An 18253-nucleotide genomic window follows, 5' to 3' on the forward strand; every position below is an offset into this window, starting at 1 on the left:
GCAATCGTGAAACCTAACACCAATTTAGGGTGTTAGGGTTTTGCGCATGCGCCAACCGGAAGCAAATACTTGCATGAACCAGGAAGAGTTTTCGGCTACAGGAGCCTGGGAGCGGTGTTGGGTCTGAGAGTGGTGCGAAAGACTGCAGCTATATATTATTGGCTAGACTCCTCTCACAAGAGGCGTAACAAGGCGTGCTCGAAGTATGCCAACTAGACCTTATTCAGTGAAAATGATATTCTAGAAGTGGAACTGATCCTAATAATGCGAGCGAATGTTCTACTGAACCAGCAGTTTTAAGAGTTTACTGTGCGAGGTAGGGAACGGCCTCGTTTTCCGCGTCTTAATTCACTTTTTTCAGCTGCAGTGAGTCGTTGTGCTGCATTAGCTTAGCTAGCTTGCTAAACTCAATCGAGGTGCTAACGGTGACAGCTGGTGAGTCCACGTAACCTGATGAATGAAAGCACTGAAAGCTAAATGTAGCGTTTCGATTTATGCAGTGACCGGAGTGGCAACATTATTTCTGACTTTAATTGTACAATTTGATGTTGAATATGTTGGCACACTGTTCTGTGGAGCAGCGCTTTCAGCCTATAAAACAGCCGCATGTGTTAGCCGGCTAAGGCTACTTCAGCTGTGTAGCAAATTAGATCAAACTGAGAACTAAATAAATATAACATCTCCACATAAAGCAGCAGTGTCGGGAAGAAAACAGTTGAACTGTTTGGTTAAAATGATATATAGACTTCATTCAGACCGGTCTAGTGTCTAGGGAGGAAATCGGATATTTCTTCTCACCTGATTTTTACGAGCTGTAACATTTAAATAAGGGACACATGACCTTACACACGCAACATTATCATGCCTGCATGTAAAAGTGGGTATTTTAGCAACATGTTCAAGAGTTGTTTGTCCATTTCAGCTTGATATCGTCTTAAATGAACTTTGATATGATGCTAAGATTATGTAGTTGGGTTAAAAATTAAGGCAGGCACTCTAAGCCGTGTGGCAGATTCTCAATTTATATCGAAATATGTAAGGAATTACCTAAAATCTCATAAAATCACTACCATTTACATTTTCTTTCATATCTTACTATGAAACTATGGTGCGTTCACTGACCAGTAAAGGTTACATTTTTTAGCTAATTTCACGCTTCATTTCAATCAGTGAAACGGTGATACTATTTCAACAGCCTTATTGTAGTCTTCTCATACATGGAGGCTTTACACTCAAACACGATGACAAAGTTGTGACGTCAGGGAAAGAAAAAGGACATGGTGAAGGGGTAGAGTGGACAAAAACACAATGTGAAACATCAGCTGCCATTCCAACGCTACTTTGTTTTCTTGTTTCTCAAACTTTCTTATTGCTTCTCTTCACCTTGCCCAGATCATTTGTGATGGCTACTACTGAAATGGAATCTGGGTCTACAGAAACCAGATCTGAGCAAGGATCGTTGGACCCCGATTCGAAATACCCACTTAAAGTTCTTTACTGCGGAGGTACAATCAATAAACTCAATCTGTCGCGTAATCGCGGTGCATTTCAACAGCCTTTAACCCGAGTTTTTTTTTTTTTCTTCTTCCTTCCTACAGTGTGCTCCCTACCTACAGAGGTGAGTTTCATCATTAGACAGACATTACACGCGCATTATTTGGACTACAAACAAGCGCCTGCAGATTATTTCTTTCGGGAGTTGTAAAAACTGGTGATGTCTCCGCAGTACTGCGAGTACATGCCCGAGCCAGCCAAATGTAGGCAGTGGCTTGAGAAGAACTTTCCAGATGTGTTTGCCAAGATGACTGTAGGTGAGTATCTTTGAGGTTTTCTGTGGATTTTTTTGCTTTACTCCTCTACAAGTTAAAGAGCTTAATTAATAGTGGTAAGAAGTCTGTGTAAATACCAATTTTCAGTAGCTTTAAAAGTTTAATTATTGGCTTGTTCTGTGTAGGATATCTCGTCTTTTATGGGCTGCACTACAGTAAAGGATGGCAGTGATAGGAATGGAGTTCTGTCATTGGATACTTTTTAGGCTACAGAGCCAATGCATACAGAGCAAGATGGTGTTTTTAGATACAGCTGGATGGCAAATCTAATTCCAAGTTGAAGTATGCACATGCAGACGTGCCCTGGTGGGTGAGTCTGTCAGTCAGAGCTCTCCCACAGCAGAGCAAAACTGGACAGTGGCTGATTTGTCAGACCTTTGTGGAGGTAGATAGGATTTGTTTCTTGTATTGGCTGGTCACTCCAAATTAAAGGTGACCTTTTATGTTTCTCTAGACAAATTGGGATAGATCTGTTGGCTACGCAAAACAAGCCAATTACATTTTTTTTCACAAAATCACTTTTAGATGATATTTTAGTCTGCTCAGTTCTGCCTATGTTGAGCTTTTTTAGGGCCTCTTGTCACTTTAAATCCAAAAAAACAGCTGCTGGCCACGCCCCCCACAACTCAATGTTTACACTCTTATATGAAAATGGCTGCTAACAGATGTGCAACTATACATTTTTGAAAAGCATTAGTGGAGCCTCTTGCACAACCAACAAGCATGCAGCAAGTGATTTTGGGAGGGTAAGTCAACAACAAAGCATTTGCCTTTTCCAGCAGCCATTGTACAGCACATACAGTGACCAAACATGCTGGAGCTCCACTTGTGTTGCTAGGTATCGGTGCATGTCAATTTTTGACCTAACATTCAGGTTAGGTGCCTCTCACCGTGGGCAACTCCAGAGTGGAAGTACGTCCAGCCCCTCTCAAGGAGACTGGTTCCAGAACCAGAGCCATGCGTCGMGRYSAGGCCGACTATTTCTAGCCGGAACCTCTCAGCCTCGCACACTAGCTCCGGCTCCTTCCCCACCAGAGAGGTGACGTTCCAYGTCCCAAGAGCCAGCTTCTGCAGCCGAGGATCAGACCGCCAGGGTCCCCTCCCTTGGCTGCCGCCCATAGCACAATGCACCCGACCCCTTTGGCCCCTCGGACAGGTGGTGAGCCCATCRGAAGGGGGACYCAYGTCTCCTCTTCGGGCTGAGCCCGGCCGGGCTCCGTGGGTAAAAGCCCGGCCACCAGGCGCTCGCCGTTTTTGAAACGGCTAATTTTCCAGACACCAAAAATCTTTATAACTTCTTGCCAAAAAACAGTTGGAGATTATTTTGTTGTTCTTTTGAGACCTGAATGGAAGTACAAAAATATGTACATTTTGCATAAAGGTTCCTTTTAAGGCTTTTTGTGCACCCCTGATAATAAAAAAACAAATATTCATTATTATTCCACAGCAATTAGAGTAGCAAAGTAAAAAACCTTGTTTGTAAGTAAGCTAATATTTACTAGTAGACAAATATAATTTTTGCAAAACTGGTTGTAATTCTTCTTTTTGCTTCTTTGGTCCCTCTGGTCCGGCAGGAAATGCTCCCAAACAGGAATCCGGCACTGGAGAAGCTCCCCCTACAGGCGAAGAGGAGGAGAAGAAGAAGCAAAAACGAGGTATGGCTTCACGTATTAGTCTATATAGTCATATTTAATGTTTGTACTCTATGAGCGCTTGCAACAGAAGTCAAATTTATTGTTTGGTGCACAATCTTTCCCAATAAAGCTGATTCTGTTTTTGGATATGATGTACCTGTGGGTTCATCTTTCCTGAAGTTTCTCATCTCTCAGCACCATTGCTGTCTCCAATGACTCAAATCTTTCTTTATTCTCCTTTTCATTTCAGGTGGGAGAGGCCAAATTAAACAGAAAAAGAAGACGGTGCCTCAGAAAGTCACAATAGCCAAAATTCCAAGAGCAAAGAAGAAATATGTCACACGAGTGTGTGGCCTGGCAACATTTGGTGAGACTTGTGCCGTTCCCCTCCATCTACGCATTGCTATGTTCGGTTTTTTGCACGTTTGTCTAAATGTCGATCTCTTTGTTGCAGACATTGATCTTAAAGAAGCTCAGCGATTCTTTGCTCAGAAGTTCTCTTGTGGTGCCTCAGTTACAGCCGAGGATGAAATAATCATTCAGGGAGATTTTACAGATGACATAATTGACGTCATTCAAGAAAAGTGGCCTGAGGTAAAAAAAAAAAACGGTCTTCATGGAAAAAAGTTTCATGTTTTTATACCTGTTAAGTTTGGTAAAATGTACTTTTTTTCCATCTTTATCTGTAAACTGAAACACATCTGGTTAAATTAAACCTTATTTCACTGCGATTTTGAACAACAAAATTCATAAAGGGCTGGTTTGGTGTTTAGATTTGTTTGAACTTAGCATTTTAAATAATGTTTGGATATACAGGAAAGAAACCCAACATACATACTTGAATAATAAATTGTAAACCATTAAAAATAGTATTTTAGAATATTAGATCTGAAACGGATATTAAAAGGTAGGACTTAAAGCAAATATAAAATTTAATGTAAAACAGAATTTAAATGTAAAACGGTTTTTGTAAAACATGCTGTTTTACAAAAACTTACATTACATTTGATGTATTTTACTGGTATTATACGTGATAGACAAACACAGCATAGTGTACAGTTCTGCATTGGAAGAGAAACAATAAATGTATTTCAAAATGGCCAGTGAAACAAATTGCCTTCAACTTTGGACCCCGTCCACACTGAAATGAACACGATACGTTTCTGTAAACGGTAAACAAAGCATGACAGGACGCAGTGCCACAGAAAACGCTGTTATCAGCGCCATGTGAGAGTGAAACGCTTGTGGGAGAGAGCTGGAGCTACTTCATCGTTTCATAAAGGACGCAGCTCACTTCGCTACACTGATACATAAAGCCGCCATTTTGAAATTTAACCAAGATGGCGGAACCCGGATTCAAAGAATGATCATTTCTAGTCTCTCAAAGCACCAGATCTGTGTGGATCTCAGACTAAACGACAAAAAAAAAAACCTCTTTGCTGATGCACCTAAAATCCTCCCTGTGTGGGCGGGGCCTAAATAAGCTAAGAAAAGATTAGTGAATAATAATAAGGTTTTGGAAAAGACTTCAGTTTAGCTTTTTGCAGAATGATCATTAAATACATCCAGAGCCACAACTGAGTAGTTTATATCGAAGCATATTCATGGCCTAGCCAAAGTGTGTGTTTTGTTTTGTTTTTGGTTAGTGTTTGATAAAATTGATGGCTTGCTGTTAGAAATCTGGAAAACTTGAGCCTTTGTGATTAGTTTGCAACTCCAGAGGGAGGATTTGCTCAGGCAAAGACTTTCACACAACAAAACTACGATTTCAGAAAACTGTTACTGTACAAATCTGCAAATGCAACACAACGTTTCTGAGTTCAGCCTCTTTCTCCCTCTGCAGGTGGATGATGACAGCATCGACGATCTGGGTGAAGTCAAGAAGTAAAGACCAAATATGCACTTTCACTGGGATGGATGTGACCTGTAACATCAACAACAACCTGGCCAAATGTACACATCAAGTCATTTTATACCTATTTTATTTACTGTACATAAAAAGGTGCGGACTTGGCCACTCACTTGGCGGCAGGTTTTTTTTATTTTTAGTCAATAGCTGCTTTCTCTTGTTTGCCAAAGTGTGGTATGAATTAAGTCCTTCACAAATCTTCTTCACTCAAGCAAATCTGTAGGCTAATAAATTTCATTCTCCTCCGTCCGTTCTGCTGTTCCGCTCTTCATTCCAGGTTGGTTTTCCATTAATGTTTGACGCTTTAAGTGTTTTCTTTTCCAGAGTGGGCTTTGTCGTCATCGCCTGCTTTATGAGTCCCATAGATGGCCGCGGGTTACTTGTTTTTCCTGCGACTTACTGCTCACCCATGAGTAAACCTATTCCCAGGTATAATAGTTTTCTAATGAAGCTCCCATCCCCAGACAGATAACATTTACAGTTGTTATAATGCTCCTTTGGGTCAACACCACTTCCCCACAGATAACGCCAGTCCGCAGATGCTCGCTCTACTTTGGAATTAGCATGTTTGTCCGTGAGCCCTTTGCATAAGTGCAAACATGATTCGCTGTTCAACTAAAGACACCTGGTGCACCACGTCTTTAATCACTCAGAGGTGGTTGTTGCTCATCACCGGTGGGTCAGAAGATGAATAGTTCCCGTTCAGAGGTCTGTTGTGCCTTTGAGTCACCCATCCTGGACCGGGTTCTGCCTCCAGTTCTGATTCTGGAGTTCATGTTTGGATTAATGGGGAATTTCTTGGCTCTGGGGATGTTCATCTTCTACATGGACACGTGGAAGCCCAACTCCGTGTACCTCACTCATCTAGCGGTTGCGGACTCCATCGTACTATTCTGCCTTCCCTTTAGAGCGGACTACTACCGGCGTGGGAAGAACTGGATCTACGGTGACATCCCGTGCCGCATCCTGCTCTTCCTGCTGGCCGCCAACCGTGCGGCGGGGATCTTCTTCCTCACGGCCGTGGCCGTTGACCGATACTTTAAGATCGTCCACCCGCGAAACCCAATAAACCGCCTGGGCTTGGGCTACGCTTTGTGGGTTTCCCTCGGCCTGTGGGGGTTGATTTTTCTGGCAACCGGGTATCTTTTGGCCAACGAGCACTTTTTCTACAACAGCAACCGCACACAGTGTGAGAGTTTCAACATCTGCATGGGCTTCACGCCTCTCTCCACCTGGCACAATGCCTTCTACGTCATCCAGTTTTTCCTGCCGACCGCCATCGTGGCGTTCTGCACCATCAGAATCACCTGGCAGCTGAGAAACAGGACTTTGGACAAACTGGGGAAGATCAAGCGCGCCGTTCAGTTCGTCGCGGCCGTGGCTCTCATCTTCATCACATGCTTCTTCCCCAGCACCATATCTCGCATCGCCGTGTGGGTCCTAAAGGTGTGGTATGACGAATGCGGACACTTCGAAAAGGCCAACCTGGCGTTCTACACGTCCGTGTGTTTCACCTACTTCAACAGCGTCCTCAACCCCGTCGTGTACTACTTCTCCAGTCCGGCGTTCAGCGGCTCCTTCAGAAAGGTGCTAAACAAACTGCTGGGAAGAAGCGACGACAAGGAGCCGACGCAGTCGTCCGACAACATTTCCACCGTTTATGGTGACGGCATCTAAAATCACTTGATGGGTGAAAACGTGTTTTACAAGTTTATAGCTGTAATAAACTAGAAAAGATTAACAAAGTAGCGCACTTCATATCCGACTTGTGGTCTTAAGCGGACCCCGCGCGAGCTTTCTTGCCTACGCGCGGTCCTGACCCCTCGTGCGGTTTTGAGCTTTTTTTCTTCTTGTGGTTTCAGGAACTAATAGGACAGCCGTGGAGCTGGGACTGCGGAAGTTTAAGTAATCGATAAGCAGCGTTAATATCAAATGGAAATATGAAGCAGTTCATAGAGCGTTTTACAATAAGATCCGAAGTAACTGCTGGTTCCGTTTGGTGAAAGTAATTGACTCCATTCAGCATGAGTGGAGCTCAAGTGAGACGTGCTCGATAAATTACAACTGACCTCATTAGAAGTGTAACTTTTCTTTTGCGTGAATCATGGATAAATTAAGAATCAATTATCTCCAACCTCCGTAATTTAAAACTCAGTCACTATAGCTGAAAAATGAGAGCTTCATGTTGACAATTCTTTCTGCCTTGCTTTTAGGTTAAGTGCTTTATTAGTGTGTATGTGTGTGTATATCAATATGGCTCATTGCCCTGTGATACATCCCTTTTGAAAGTGGTATGAGGGAGTAAACTGACATTTGTGCTAAAAATGATTGTTTTTCTTTCATCTTGTAAGTTTTATAAGAAAACATTGAGATTCATTATGGCTGCTGGGTTAGGGTTAATAAAGTAATTGTTGACAAGTTGTTTTTTTTCACTTTCTCCCTCTTTTCAGTTCCAAAAATAAACGGCACTCATTTTTACACTGCTTTAAATTTTACCATTTATTTCACTAAGCCTACATTTCTTAATTTTTAAAGAAATGGATCCATAGTTTTATATTTTGAAGTGTGAATTGTTCCCCTGCCTGCTGTACCCAATCCTTATTTTAAATGTGAGAAGGAAATAAAGGTTTCACTTTTCCATCTTAATTTTTAATAGTGCTGAAATACAGAAGCTCAGAGAAGTAGTGAATCGTTGTATTCATTGTAATTAATATTTTCTATTATTATAGTTTTGTTGAAGAAGAAAGAGCAATATCCCTGGCGGATGAAGACCAATGTAACTGTCCTAATTGTAACTTTCCCTGCAGGGAATACTACCAACATGAACAAAATGTTCACAAAATAAATTTAATAAAATTGTGGAATCCTTAATTCAAGTAAAAAAAGAAAAGTAAGTTCTTAAATGAATCTGCCTATGTTAAAATGCCAGGATTTTGTGAAGTTAAAAAATGAGAATTTGATCCACCGTCAAATCTTTTTTCACATATGTGATATGCAGCTTCTTTATACTATATTTTGATTCCAGGAGGTGCAAAAGAGATGAAAATTAAAGTTGGGAATAGACTATCGGAAGTCAAGAACTGAGGCTGACAGAAAATCTGGAAGGTTTGGTCAAGAGAGCTGATAAATTTGGAAAACTATTGCCAAGATGAGATAAGGGATGCTGACAGGCACTGAAAGCTGAAGTACGATCAAAAAATACAAAAAAAGTTAAATTAAGAGTGTGTATGCCTATGAAACAGAGTTTTACCTCTTATTTATTTATTTATTTATTTATTTATTTATTTAACATGTTTTTTTTCAGGCAAACTTCACAGGATACACCAGCAAGTATTAATTCATTCAGTTGGATTACGTCCCCTTCCCAATAACTACATGTTGTTCCCAAAGAACATGACTATAACTTCTTGTTTCCAAAACTTGCATTTTTTTAAATTAAAATTCCAAAGTATCAGTAAAACTCACTGTTATATGGGTTTTGTATAAAGTACACGATTGTTTGCAAAACACACACAAGTGGAGTGGACTAAAATTGAATAATAACGGGGGGTGACAGAAGTGAATCCTTTTTACTTTAACAAATTTATTCCAAAAATGTAGCTTCATGCTGCCTTCATTGGTCATTTATTTATTACCTGGAAAATGGTCTGAAACTGAGGTGTCCGAGCTTTTTATGTGTGTCCTCAAACTCAGCATCATCTCTCAGGGTGACGTCAGATTGTGACAGTCGGGGCTGGGCAGGGAAACGGGAGCCGCTGGAAAAACATGTAACGGTGCAAGGTACGCCGCACCTTCCCTCCTCAGCCCTAACAGAGACTCAATTCACAAAAAACAGACAAAGTAAGTCTGCAGAGCAACTTTTTCTGCCGTTGTCTGCTTGAATTTTCTGGAACATCCTATCAGTTGGCGGTTAGTTGTCTCACATTAACTAGTAGTCGGCGCTTCATTTGAAGCTAGCTACTAGCTTTGGCATTCCAGCAGGCTGGAATTCAGGCTTTAGCTACAGGACACAAAACATAACAACAACGCTACAGTTTGCGCCGTGGGTTAACTGACAAAAGACTTATTTAAACCGCTGTACGCTGGTAACGTTTCAGTGAATACGTGGAGAATTTATTGGAAGTGATGCAGCGCTTTGCATCAAAGTTATCCCGCTGGAGCTCTTTTAATAACAGAGCCCAACCCAGATGTGACCAACAGCAACACGGGCCAGCCTCGTAATTGTCCACTGGCTAACGCTTTATGCTCTCATTTGAGGGTATAAATGTGAAGATGGAAACAGAAGAGCGTGGGTGTGTGAGACCTTGAAGTCTCGTGCTGATGTTTGACAGCTGCAGGTATGCTTGTTGTTTTGGTTTGGCCGTACCGGCTGGCAGGGTGGGGAGACAGACCCGCCTTGGTGATGTTTCATCCAAAAATCAGATGTATCACTCAAAATAAGATTTTAATCCACAAAATGTGTCGCATAAATATAGCTAAAATTTATATAAGTCTATGAAAAAGCTAGCTAAGAGAAACATGAAAATACTGAGTGTTTGACGTGATGGGTGACTGAGAAACCCACATAAAAAGGACGTAGACTTCACGTCACAACGTGAGCTTTATGGTATTTAATTTTTACTGAGGTTTTACACAATAAACAAAGCAAAAAGTTGGGCGTAAATGAGGAATGGAATAGCAAGGGTACATTGTTTTTAAAAAATTGAAACAAAACAAAATAAAAATGTGTGGTATCCTTGCAGTTACAGTTACAAATCTGCTGACTCTGCTCTCTTAGAGAGTCTTAACACATGCATTTATCTGAAACATTTTATTGTAGCTCTTGCTGTATGTTTACAGTTGTTTTACTTTTGCAAGGTGAACGTCTGCATGCATTTTGCCACCTCTATGTAGACTTTCTTACCGCTTCTGCACTGTCCTGTATTAAGCTTCATCGAGCTTGCAAAAAAAAAACTTTGACTAGGTTTTCCTGCTGCTGCTGAAGAAAAGCACCCCAACTGCACAATGACGCTGCCACCACCATGTCTCATTATGCCTCATACATATGTATGTACTCTCAAATTCAAACATTTGCTACAAAATTGGACAGCTTTGTAATCCAAATGTAATCCAAACTATACCTTAAAGACAGGTGAATTCAAGAACTTTTGGTAGCTGAGAAGTTAAGCATTTCAGTCTGCTGGTGTCAACTGAATGGTGTTTCATTTCACTTTCTGATGACAAAGCTAAAGATAGGCAGAAGACACACATTGACACTGAAGTGAAAGTTGGTAACGCAGCAAATAATTAAAGGAAGAAATGCTCCTGCCTTCCAGACTTTTCTGTTGTTGCTTGCGGAAGATTTCTGACAAGTTATGAACAAATGTAAATGAAAACAATCAGTGACGCATTTCCCTGGGCATTAAAATACAATGACTACGATTCAGAAGTGTGCCAAGTAAAACATTTTCACACTTGAAAGATAAGCTTGCTACAGTGGTGTACAAACTAAAACTCCCATTTGTCCTTGATTATGTCTTTGGCTTTTATATTTTGCAATTTCTCCATATTTAAAGGCTTTAGAGCACTTGTATGTGAAAAGGTGTCAAATTTTCCTTGAACTTAAATGTAATCCATGCTGAATCCATTTGTGTGTGAAACAGAGTGTGTGTTGTTCCAGCCAGCGTGAGTCATCCTTGTGGTAAGGCTTCTGTTCACCACCTACTGTATGCAAAAAAAAAAAAAAAACAACAAGCTGAACACCGAGCACGAGCCCTGTAGGACCTCACATTTATTACCCTGGTTATTGCAAATAGACTTTTTCATACAGAATTTATTGGTTGTGTAGCAGCTGGCATCGAAACACTGGCATGATTTATTGCTCTGTGATGAGAGGATAGTGAAAGAGGTTTTATTATTATCTGTTAGCAATGGATACAAATAGATTAAATAAAACCTTTTGATGTCGAACAGCCGAAAGCGTATCTGGTTTACCGCATTTAAAGTAACCCATCGCTGTCAGAAATGGTTTTTAATGAGTTCAGTAAAATGTTAATTCGGAAAATGTGAACATTTACCTGCTGATGTCATCTTCATGCAATAAGGTTGTTTCAAAACGAGATAAAGATATTTGCTCAGTGTTCATCGGGCAGAGTACTGTACATATTTTAGGGCTCATACGATTAATCAAATTAATTATGATTAATCAAACACTAAATTTGTTGATTATTTAGTGACTGATTCGTTGTTGACTGGAGTGCATAGACTCTAAAAAAAGGCAATTTACTGAAATATAAACAGTAATTAAGTCAAAACTGTACAAAAAAGATGTACATTTTTGCATTCACAATGTAGAAACTTCTTTTTCTGTAAATATGTTCTGCCCAGAACTTGTCAAGTGGCATAGTTTTAGTTTCATCTGGTTCAAATTCTGTAAAAAAAAAAAAAAAAAAAAAAAATACTAAATAAAAATTCTATTACACACATTTACGTATGCAATTATTAATCAAAAAAATAATCAGCTATGTGATTGCATTTCAGGCAACAGAATTTTAGTTTTCTAATTCAAAAATGTATTTGATTTGCTTATTTGCAACATTTAATTTATTTCTAATATTGTGTAAAAAGGCTTAAGTAGTTAATTGGCAGAAAGTGCCATTTTTTAATACGATTAATCGTAAAAAAATATTCGATTACTAAAATAATCGTCAGTTTCATCCTTAAAGTATTTTAGCTAAATGACCAAATTCATATTAACCTTAATTCATAACGTGCACATTAAAAACTTACACTTCAAATATCATTAAAGTGATGCTATTATTACTTTTGCTGCCGCTATTATTATTTTTAGTGGGTTGCATTAAAAGCTTTTATTCACTTTTTGGGTTGATTTTCATGCTCGGGTTTGTGTGTTTTCCCAGCTTTCTACAGTCACATTGAGACACAGGGTGATCAGGGTGGTGGGGGAAGGCCGTATCCCCCCATCCTAATCTAGTCCCCCAACCATGGACAAACAGGGACCCATCACTACACCAGGCAAATCAAGTGGGCTAAAGCCTCCCAGTAAAATAGCCCGTCCATCCGCAGTACTATCTAGGACGTCCCTGTCATCTGGTAAGAGCTTTTCAGAATATCAGTGATGCTGATCAAATAACGCTCAAATAATTCTCCAACCATAAAGGCTCAGAAGTATGTTACCACAAAACCAAGTTTAGAAGACATTTAGAGAGAAATGACTTTTTGTCCTGCTGTTACAGTCTTGTTGTGCTGTGTGGTTTTTTTCCATATTTAATTGGAATAATTTTCACCTGAAAATGATATTTTAATACTTGGCGAGTGCCTACAAGCAGTTAGATGCTTCTTGGTCAAATGAATCAAAAATCCATCAGTTTCACTGCTACATGTAGACATCAGGCATCTGGTGCTGGGTGAATCTTCATCAGTGCAGACAAAGTGTTTGCGTGATGTTGCATGAGATCTTACTATTGGGTCGTTGCTGCCAGAGTGTGATTGGGTATCAACCAAAAAACCCACATTTTGAAGCTTTAGTTGTTATGCAACAAGTTTATTCAACGTGCTTTAAAAGAGGAAAACATCCGTTTTAATTATAACCTTCTTACATTTTTTCCTTCCAGGTGCTCCAAAGCCAGTTCCTCCTGAAAAGTCCTTGTCAGTTGTGACCTCCCCAACACAAGATGTGCACACAGACTTTAAGATCGGCGACAGGGTCTGGGTGAACGGCAGCAAGTCCGGCTACGTTCAGTTTGTCGGAGGCACCCAGTTTGCTCCCGGACAGTGGGCGGGCATCGTCCTGGACGAGCCCATCGGGAAGAACGACGGGTCGGTAGCGGGCGTGCGCTACTTCCAGTGTGAGGATGGACGGGGCATTTTCACACGATCGTCCAAGCTATCCAGGACGCCGCTGCCAACGAAGGAGGCCAATGGAGGGCAGGCCAGCCTGGTACAAGCAGCCCACACAACAAGCAAGGCTGCACCAGCTGTCGCTGCCCCAAGTGGTAACAGACTGAATGTTTTTTTTGCCATATTTTGTCAAGCTACAATTACAACAAGCTTCTTTGAAAATGTATTTTACAGCTTTTCCCTTAATTAGATTTTTAATTTAACTTTGAATAAACTTTGACATAAACCATTCCATTTTAGTTACAGCTGTATGTCTAGAGTTTCTGGAAATGTAGAGCCAAAGGTAGCTAATAAGATCCCATCTCTAGTATTTTTCTTTGTCCCACCGCTGAAAAATATTTCCTCTCCTTCAGCTCCAGTCACCGGTGTAAAGGCCAGTTCTGTCCTGAACCGTACAGTAAATTCCACCGAGTCTGTGTCCAACCTGTCTGACCCCGACTCCCTGAAGAAGACCAGACAGGAGCTCAGGCTGGGAGACCGCGTTTTGGTAAGAAAGATACTGAACTGACCTGACCACAAACAGCATGGATGTTCCTCTATTGCTTAAGCTAACCTGACACAAAGATGTGTGTTTTTGTGTAATTTCATTCTAAAAGTAACTTCGGTTATTACAACTTCCATGCGCAGGTCGGTGGAACAAAGGCAGGGGTGGTGCGGTTTCTAGGAGAAACAGACTTTGCGAAGGGAGAGTGGTGTGGCGTGGAGCTGGACGAACCTCTGGGCAAGAATGACGGAGCTGTAGCTGGAACTAGGTGAGGAGCGCTGATGCATAGAAACTCTGTCTGCTTATGACTGTGTGTTTGATGAGTCATTCAGGGAGTAGGTATGAAAAGTCCATTTGATTTTATATGTATTTTATTTTAAGTTTTCAAAGTTTAGAACATACAGATAAACAGACGGGGCCCAGATGCACAGGTCGTCCATTTGATTTTAGAAAATGAAAAAATATTTCTTTTAGCACTGTCATATGTTCTAAAATATTTTTCTTGCAAATTAGTACAATTAGGAAAAAAATTATTGTGCAAATATGTGCATTGATTTTAGTATTTAGATATTTTTAGTAATCTTCAACCCCAGTAGTCGGAATTTTCTTACATTTTCAGTGCTGCATTAAATATAATTATATTTAAAGTAGGACTGGGACTTTAAAGCAGTTATTTAAATGAAATTAATGCATTTTTTTAATTCACGCATTTCTGGTACACCTGTTAGTCTGACGCACAAGTGACACATGCGAACAACAATGGATGACTAAGCAGCTTCTCTTGGCCCACTCAGAGTGAATTTTTGATTAAAAACGACCTGATTGGACATTGGAAAAGACTGCTATCATGTTCAAGTTGTGCTATTCAAGCCTGAAATCGCATCTCAGTGCTAAACATTTTACAGCAGCACAGACGTCCCCAAAGCTAATGTCAGCAGCCACATTTCTAAAGAAGGATTTTTTCAAAGTTCTAGTAAATGTCTGTTAACATGCATTTAATTGCAATTAATTTAAAGACTTCACACACGTCTTTATCAGCCAACAAAATGCATCTATCTGCTTCTATCTACCCACAAAGAAAACATAAAAGAAAATCAAGCGACGCTCAACAAATTCGTCCAGCGTAGCCAAACTGACGACAAGGCGCTACTTGTTTTCCTCCCAGGTATTTTCAGTGCTTGCCCAGGTACGGCCTGTTTGCTCCGGTCCACAAAGTGACACGGATTGGCTTCCCCTGCACCACGCCCACCAAGGCGAAGAACTCCCTCAGGAGTTCCACTTTCAAGAGGAGTCCGAGCGCGTCCTCCGTCAGCTCCCTCAGCTCGGCAACCTCCTCCATCAGCGGCAAACCCAGCCGGGCGGGACTGGTAATATTCACGCAGATATTAAAGCAAAATTACAAACCTATGCTGCAAAAACACAAAATCTTACTGAGTATTTTGGTCTAGATTCCAGTGCAAATGTCTAAGTTTATTTACGAAGTAAGTTTACTAACTTACAAGTAACTTTTCAGCAAGAAATAAGAGCTTGTTTTAAATCAATAATTTCCTAATATTGATGAAAAAGTTCTAGTTCCATTGGCAGATTATTTCATTCATAACAAGACATTTTTCCCATGTTATAAGTTAAATAATATGCCTGGTACTTTTTCATCAATATTAAGGAGTTATTGACTTAAAACAAGCTCCTATATTCATCTGAAAAGTTTCTTGTAAGTTAGTTGTTTTGTCTTATTTCAAGCTTAAGATATTTTCATTATAAACTAGACCAGAGGTTCCCAAACTGTGGAGCGCGCCCCCTAGGGGAGGTGCCGTGCCATTGGGGGGAAGGGTGCGGGGGTAGATGAATGGAAAAAATAAACAACGATGAACGAAACCACTGGGTGGGCACAGGAGAAAAAGTTTGGGAACCACTGAACTAGACTAAAAATACTTTGTAAGATTTTTATGTTTTTGCTGTGTAAAGTAGAACATCATGTCCACCATGTGTCGTAGCTGAATATTAAATGGAACGCAGTTTAAATGTCTGGTATTTAAAAAAATAAATAAATAATAAAAGGTGTAAAGACGTTATCTGTCTAACTAAAACATTAATAGATAACAGTTTCTTGTTAGAGTTTGCAAAAATATGCACAGAGAAATGGTTTTAATTGTGCTTGCACAACAGTTATTTCCCTTTATGACTTTAAATTGTAATATTTACTAAAAAAAAACCAAAACAAAAAAATAAAAACTTTATTCAGTTCACTTCACAAATGTTTACCAACTCACAAAGTGAAGCGCCTTTGGGTTGTCTTCCAGCTGACAGAAACATCTGTGCGGTACGCTCGGAAGATTTCGAGCACCACGGCGCTGCAGGAGGCGCTGAAGGAGAAGCAGCAGCACATTGAACAGCTGCTGGCAGAGAGGGACCTGGAGAGGTGCGAGGTCGCCAAGGCAACCAGCCGCGCCGGAGAGGTGGTGCAGGAGCTGACTGTACTGAGGAAAGGGCGGGATCAGGTGAGCTCTCTGCACTTGATCAAAAGAATTTTCAGAAAACCTGAAAAATAAACGCATGACTTAAACAAATGGATTCAACGCTTTTCTTGCCTGTTTACTATGCTTGGTATTACAGGCTTGAATTGGGGAGTTATAAAAGCAGACAGCATCCATTATGTTTATTTCCTGACGTCTTATCTGCAATGAGTGAGCATGGAGCAAAGATGGCTTTCCCCCCCTTTTTAGCACTTTTACTAAAGAATAAATATTAAAGAAAATTAATATTTTCTTTAAAATAAAGAAAATACCTTTTCTTTATTTTAAAGAAAAATTCTGGGGAAATTTTCCCTAGAAAAAAAATTCTGAGCACTCTTACTAAAGAAAAAATATTAAAGAAAATTAATTGTAGATTTTATTACAAAAACATATTTAGCCCAATATATATACTGAAATTGTTTACCTGGCAGTAAAAATAAGGATGTCTTAATCCAATTTAATTTAATATCTCAAGTAATAAACAGTTCTTTGTACAAGTTTTCTAGTGCCTTCATTTTTTTAATATTGAAAACCTCTAACTTCATTGGATTGTACTGGGACTTTATGTGACAGACAAGGAAAAGTAAGCCCAAAAGTTTTGTGAAATGTTCATATGTAATCATTCCTCTTTATCCCTAAATAGATAAAGAGGGATACCAGACTAATTGTCATGATAACTCCAAATTATTGGTTACTTTAAGGCAAACTACAATAAATATTTTATCTGTCAAAATTCTTAAGTGAAACTCTTTGTTTTAAAATAAAAATGTCTTTAGTATCTAATTCTTTGGCTCAAAATAAACCACAAATACTCACCATCTTATAGCAGCTTTAAATATACAATCTCATGTTCTTCACTCTTGACTAAGCCATGTTTGTGTTGTGCATTTTAGAATCCAGTCATGGTTGCCTTTAAAGTTACTATCTGTTATCTCACTCCAACTGTAGATACCGACCAGTGCGGTGTCTCTGAAAACCGACTCGCTTGAATTTGACGATCATTTCCTTAGTTTTCTTCATGTTATTCAGCACCAGGTCGTTGCCTCTGCACCTGATTCGTGTTTGACTTCCTCGCAACAAACTCATTTTAAATCACAGTGAATGAATCCCACTACTGTGGCATCTGATTCATGTAAGAATCAGATTTTTTTACCTTTTTTGGATTTAAAGTCATATTTTAACCAGGTGAACAGCAATGGGCTGAGTACATGACCTTGAGGAATCCCAGTTCTCCTCGAGGAGAGCTGGCTTTTGTTTCCCACATTGTGTGCTGTCTGTGGTCTCTCTGTGTGCTCTGTTCAATATCTGGCATTCTTCCAGCATATTGTGTATTTTACAGTACGCACTGGAGATGGAGGACAAGCTGGATCAGTTGCGTTCTATGGTGGAGGCCGCTGATCGAGACAAGGTGGAGCTACTCAACCAACTAGAGGAGGAGAAGAGGTGGGTCCTTCCTTCTTCGTCACTTTATTATAGAAGTACAATGTTAAATCCACAGAGGGAGCAACAACAAGTATTCAGTTTGCCAAATGCTTCAAAGCAAAGGTTTGAAGCGTTTGGTTATCTCAGTGTTTGTTATTGTTGATTAAAATGTTTGAACTCTTTAGCTTGATAACTGTGCTGCAGTTAATCAGTGATTGGATTTAGAGTTCAGTCACATTTTAATTTATGTAATAAATACAACTTAATGAGAAATGTCATCCCTGGAATTTTTACTGTACAAAAAAAAACCTAAATAAAATTCAGTCCACAGTTAGTATAACTCAGTCACAATTCATTGTCTATTCTGATGTAATTTGAGTTTGAGGAGAACATTGGCACAAAAGAAAAGCATTTTGTAAATTTAACAAGCAAAAAAATAACGAGAATGTCAGTCACTCCTTAAAACACATTTTAGATAAGAATTATTTTTCAGTTTAAGGTTGTTAAACTAATAATTCAGATTGCCTGATGTTTTTTTGTGTGTTTTTTTTACAATATTGTAA

General features: G+C 39.7%; 3 protein-coding genes across 8 annotated transcripts in view; all 3 read left to right on the forward strand.

The window, feature by feature from the left end:
* The first annotated feature begins 91 nt into the window (after window positions 1–91).
* Window positions 92–5621, forward strand: denr (density-regulated protein). Of its 4 annotated transcripts, none has more exons than XM_008423324.2 (8): window positions 92–316; window positions 1393–1505; window positions 1599–1618; window positions 1727–1811; window positions 3386–3484; window positions 3714–3830; window positions 3918–4057; window positions 5307–5621. In XM_008423324.2, the coding sequence occupies exons 2-8, from the start codon at window positions 1403–1405 to the stop codon at window positions 5349–5351; spliced, it is 609 nt and encodes a 202-aa protein (XP_008421546.1). In that variant the 5' UTR covers window positions 92–316; window positions 1393–1402; the 3' UTR covers window positions 5352–5621. The 4 variants fall into 4 exon arrangements, with proteins under 4 accessions (XP_008421546.1, XP_008421549.1, XP_008421548.1 ...); XM_008423327.2 differs by having other exon boundaries at window positions 3404–3484; XM_008423326.2 differs by having other exon boundaries at window positions 94–316; window positions 3395–3484.
* Window positions 5622–5720: 99 nt separating this feature from the next.
* Window positions 5721–8103, forward strand: LOC103473245 (hydroxycarboxylic acid receptor 3-like). Its single transcript, XM_008423323.2, has 2 exons — window positions 5721–5801; window positions 5895–8103. Exon 2 carries the CDS (start codon window positions 6060–6062, stop codon window positions 7047–7049), a length of 990 nt encoding a protein of 329 aa, XP_008421545.1. The 5' UTR covers window positions 5721–5801; window positions 5895–6059; the 3' UTR covers window positions 7050–8103.
* A 969-nt stretch (window positions 8104–9072) lies between these two features.
* Window positions 9073–18253, forward strand: part of clip1b (CAP-GLY domain containing linker protein 1b) — a 34083-nt gene continuing 24902 nt past the window's right edge. The window contains exons 1-8 of one of the 3 annotated variants that reach the window (XM_008423330.2): window positions 9073–9152; window positions 12272–12464; window positions 12986–13366; window positions 13625–13758; window positions 13899–14023; window positions 14921–15122; window positions 16056–16253; window positions 17608–17711. In XM_008423330.2, the coding sequence (XP_008421552.1) occupies window positions 12356–12464; window positions 12986–13366; window positions 13625–13758; window positions 13899–14023; window positions 14921–15122; window positions 16056–16253; window positions 17608–17711 (1253 nt within the window). In that variant the 5' untranslated portion in view covers window positions 9073–9152; window positions 12272–12355. Of the gene's footprint in view, window positions 9213–9254; window positions 9710–12271; window positions 12465–12985; window positions 13367–13624; window positions 13759–13898; window positions 14024–14920; window positions 15123–16055; window positions 16254–17607; window positions 17712–18253 lie in introns of those variants that run through there. The other 2 variants (XM_008423328.2, XM_008423329.2) reach the window with 2 other exon arrangements.

The sequence above is a fragment of the Poecilia reticulata genome, linkage group LG12, assembly GCF_000633615.1.
Source record: "Poecilia reticulata strain Guanapo linkage group LG12, Guppy_female_1.0+MT, whole genome shotgun sequence".
Lineage (NCBI taxonomy): Eukaryota > Metazoa > Chordata > Actinopteri > Cyprinodontiformes > Poeciliidae > Poecilia > Poecilia reticulata.

What these genes read in the sequence shown, in the direction of transcription:
- denr (XM_008423324.2), top strand. Translation starts at nt 1,403, where the DNA reads ATGGCTACTACTGAAATGGAATCTGGGTCTACAGAAACCAGATCTGAG. An exon ending in TAAAGTTCTTTACTGCGGAG is followed by an intron (nt 1,506 to 1,598) that starts GTACAATCAATA and finishes TCCTTCCTACAG; the next exon opens with TGTGCTCCCTACCTACAGAG. An exon ending in TGTGCTCCCTACCTACAGAG is followed by an intron (nt 1,619 to 1,726) that starts GTGAGTTTCATC and finishes ATGTCTCCGCAG; the next exon opens with TACTGCGAGTACATGCCCGA.
- LOC103473245 (XM_008423323.2), top strand. Translation starts at nt 6,060, where the DNA reads ATGAATAGTTCCCGTTCAGAGGTCTGTTGTGCCTTTGAGTCACCCATC.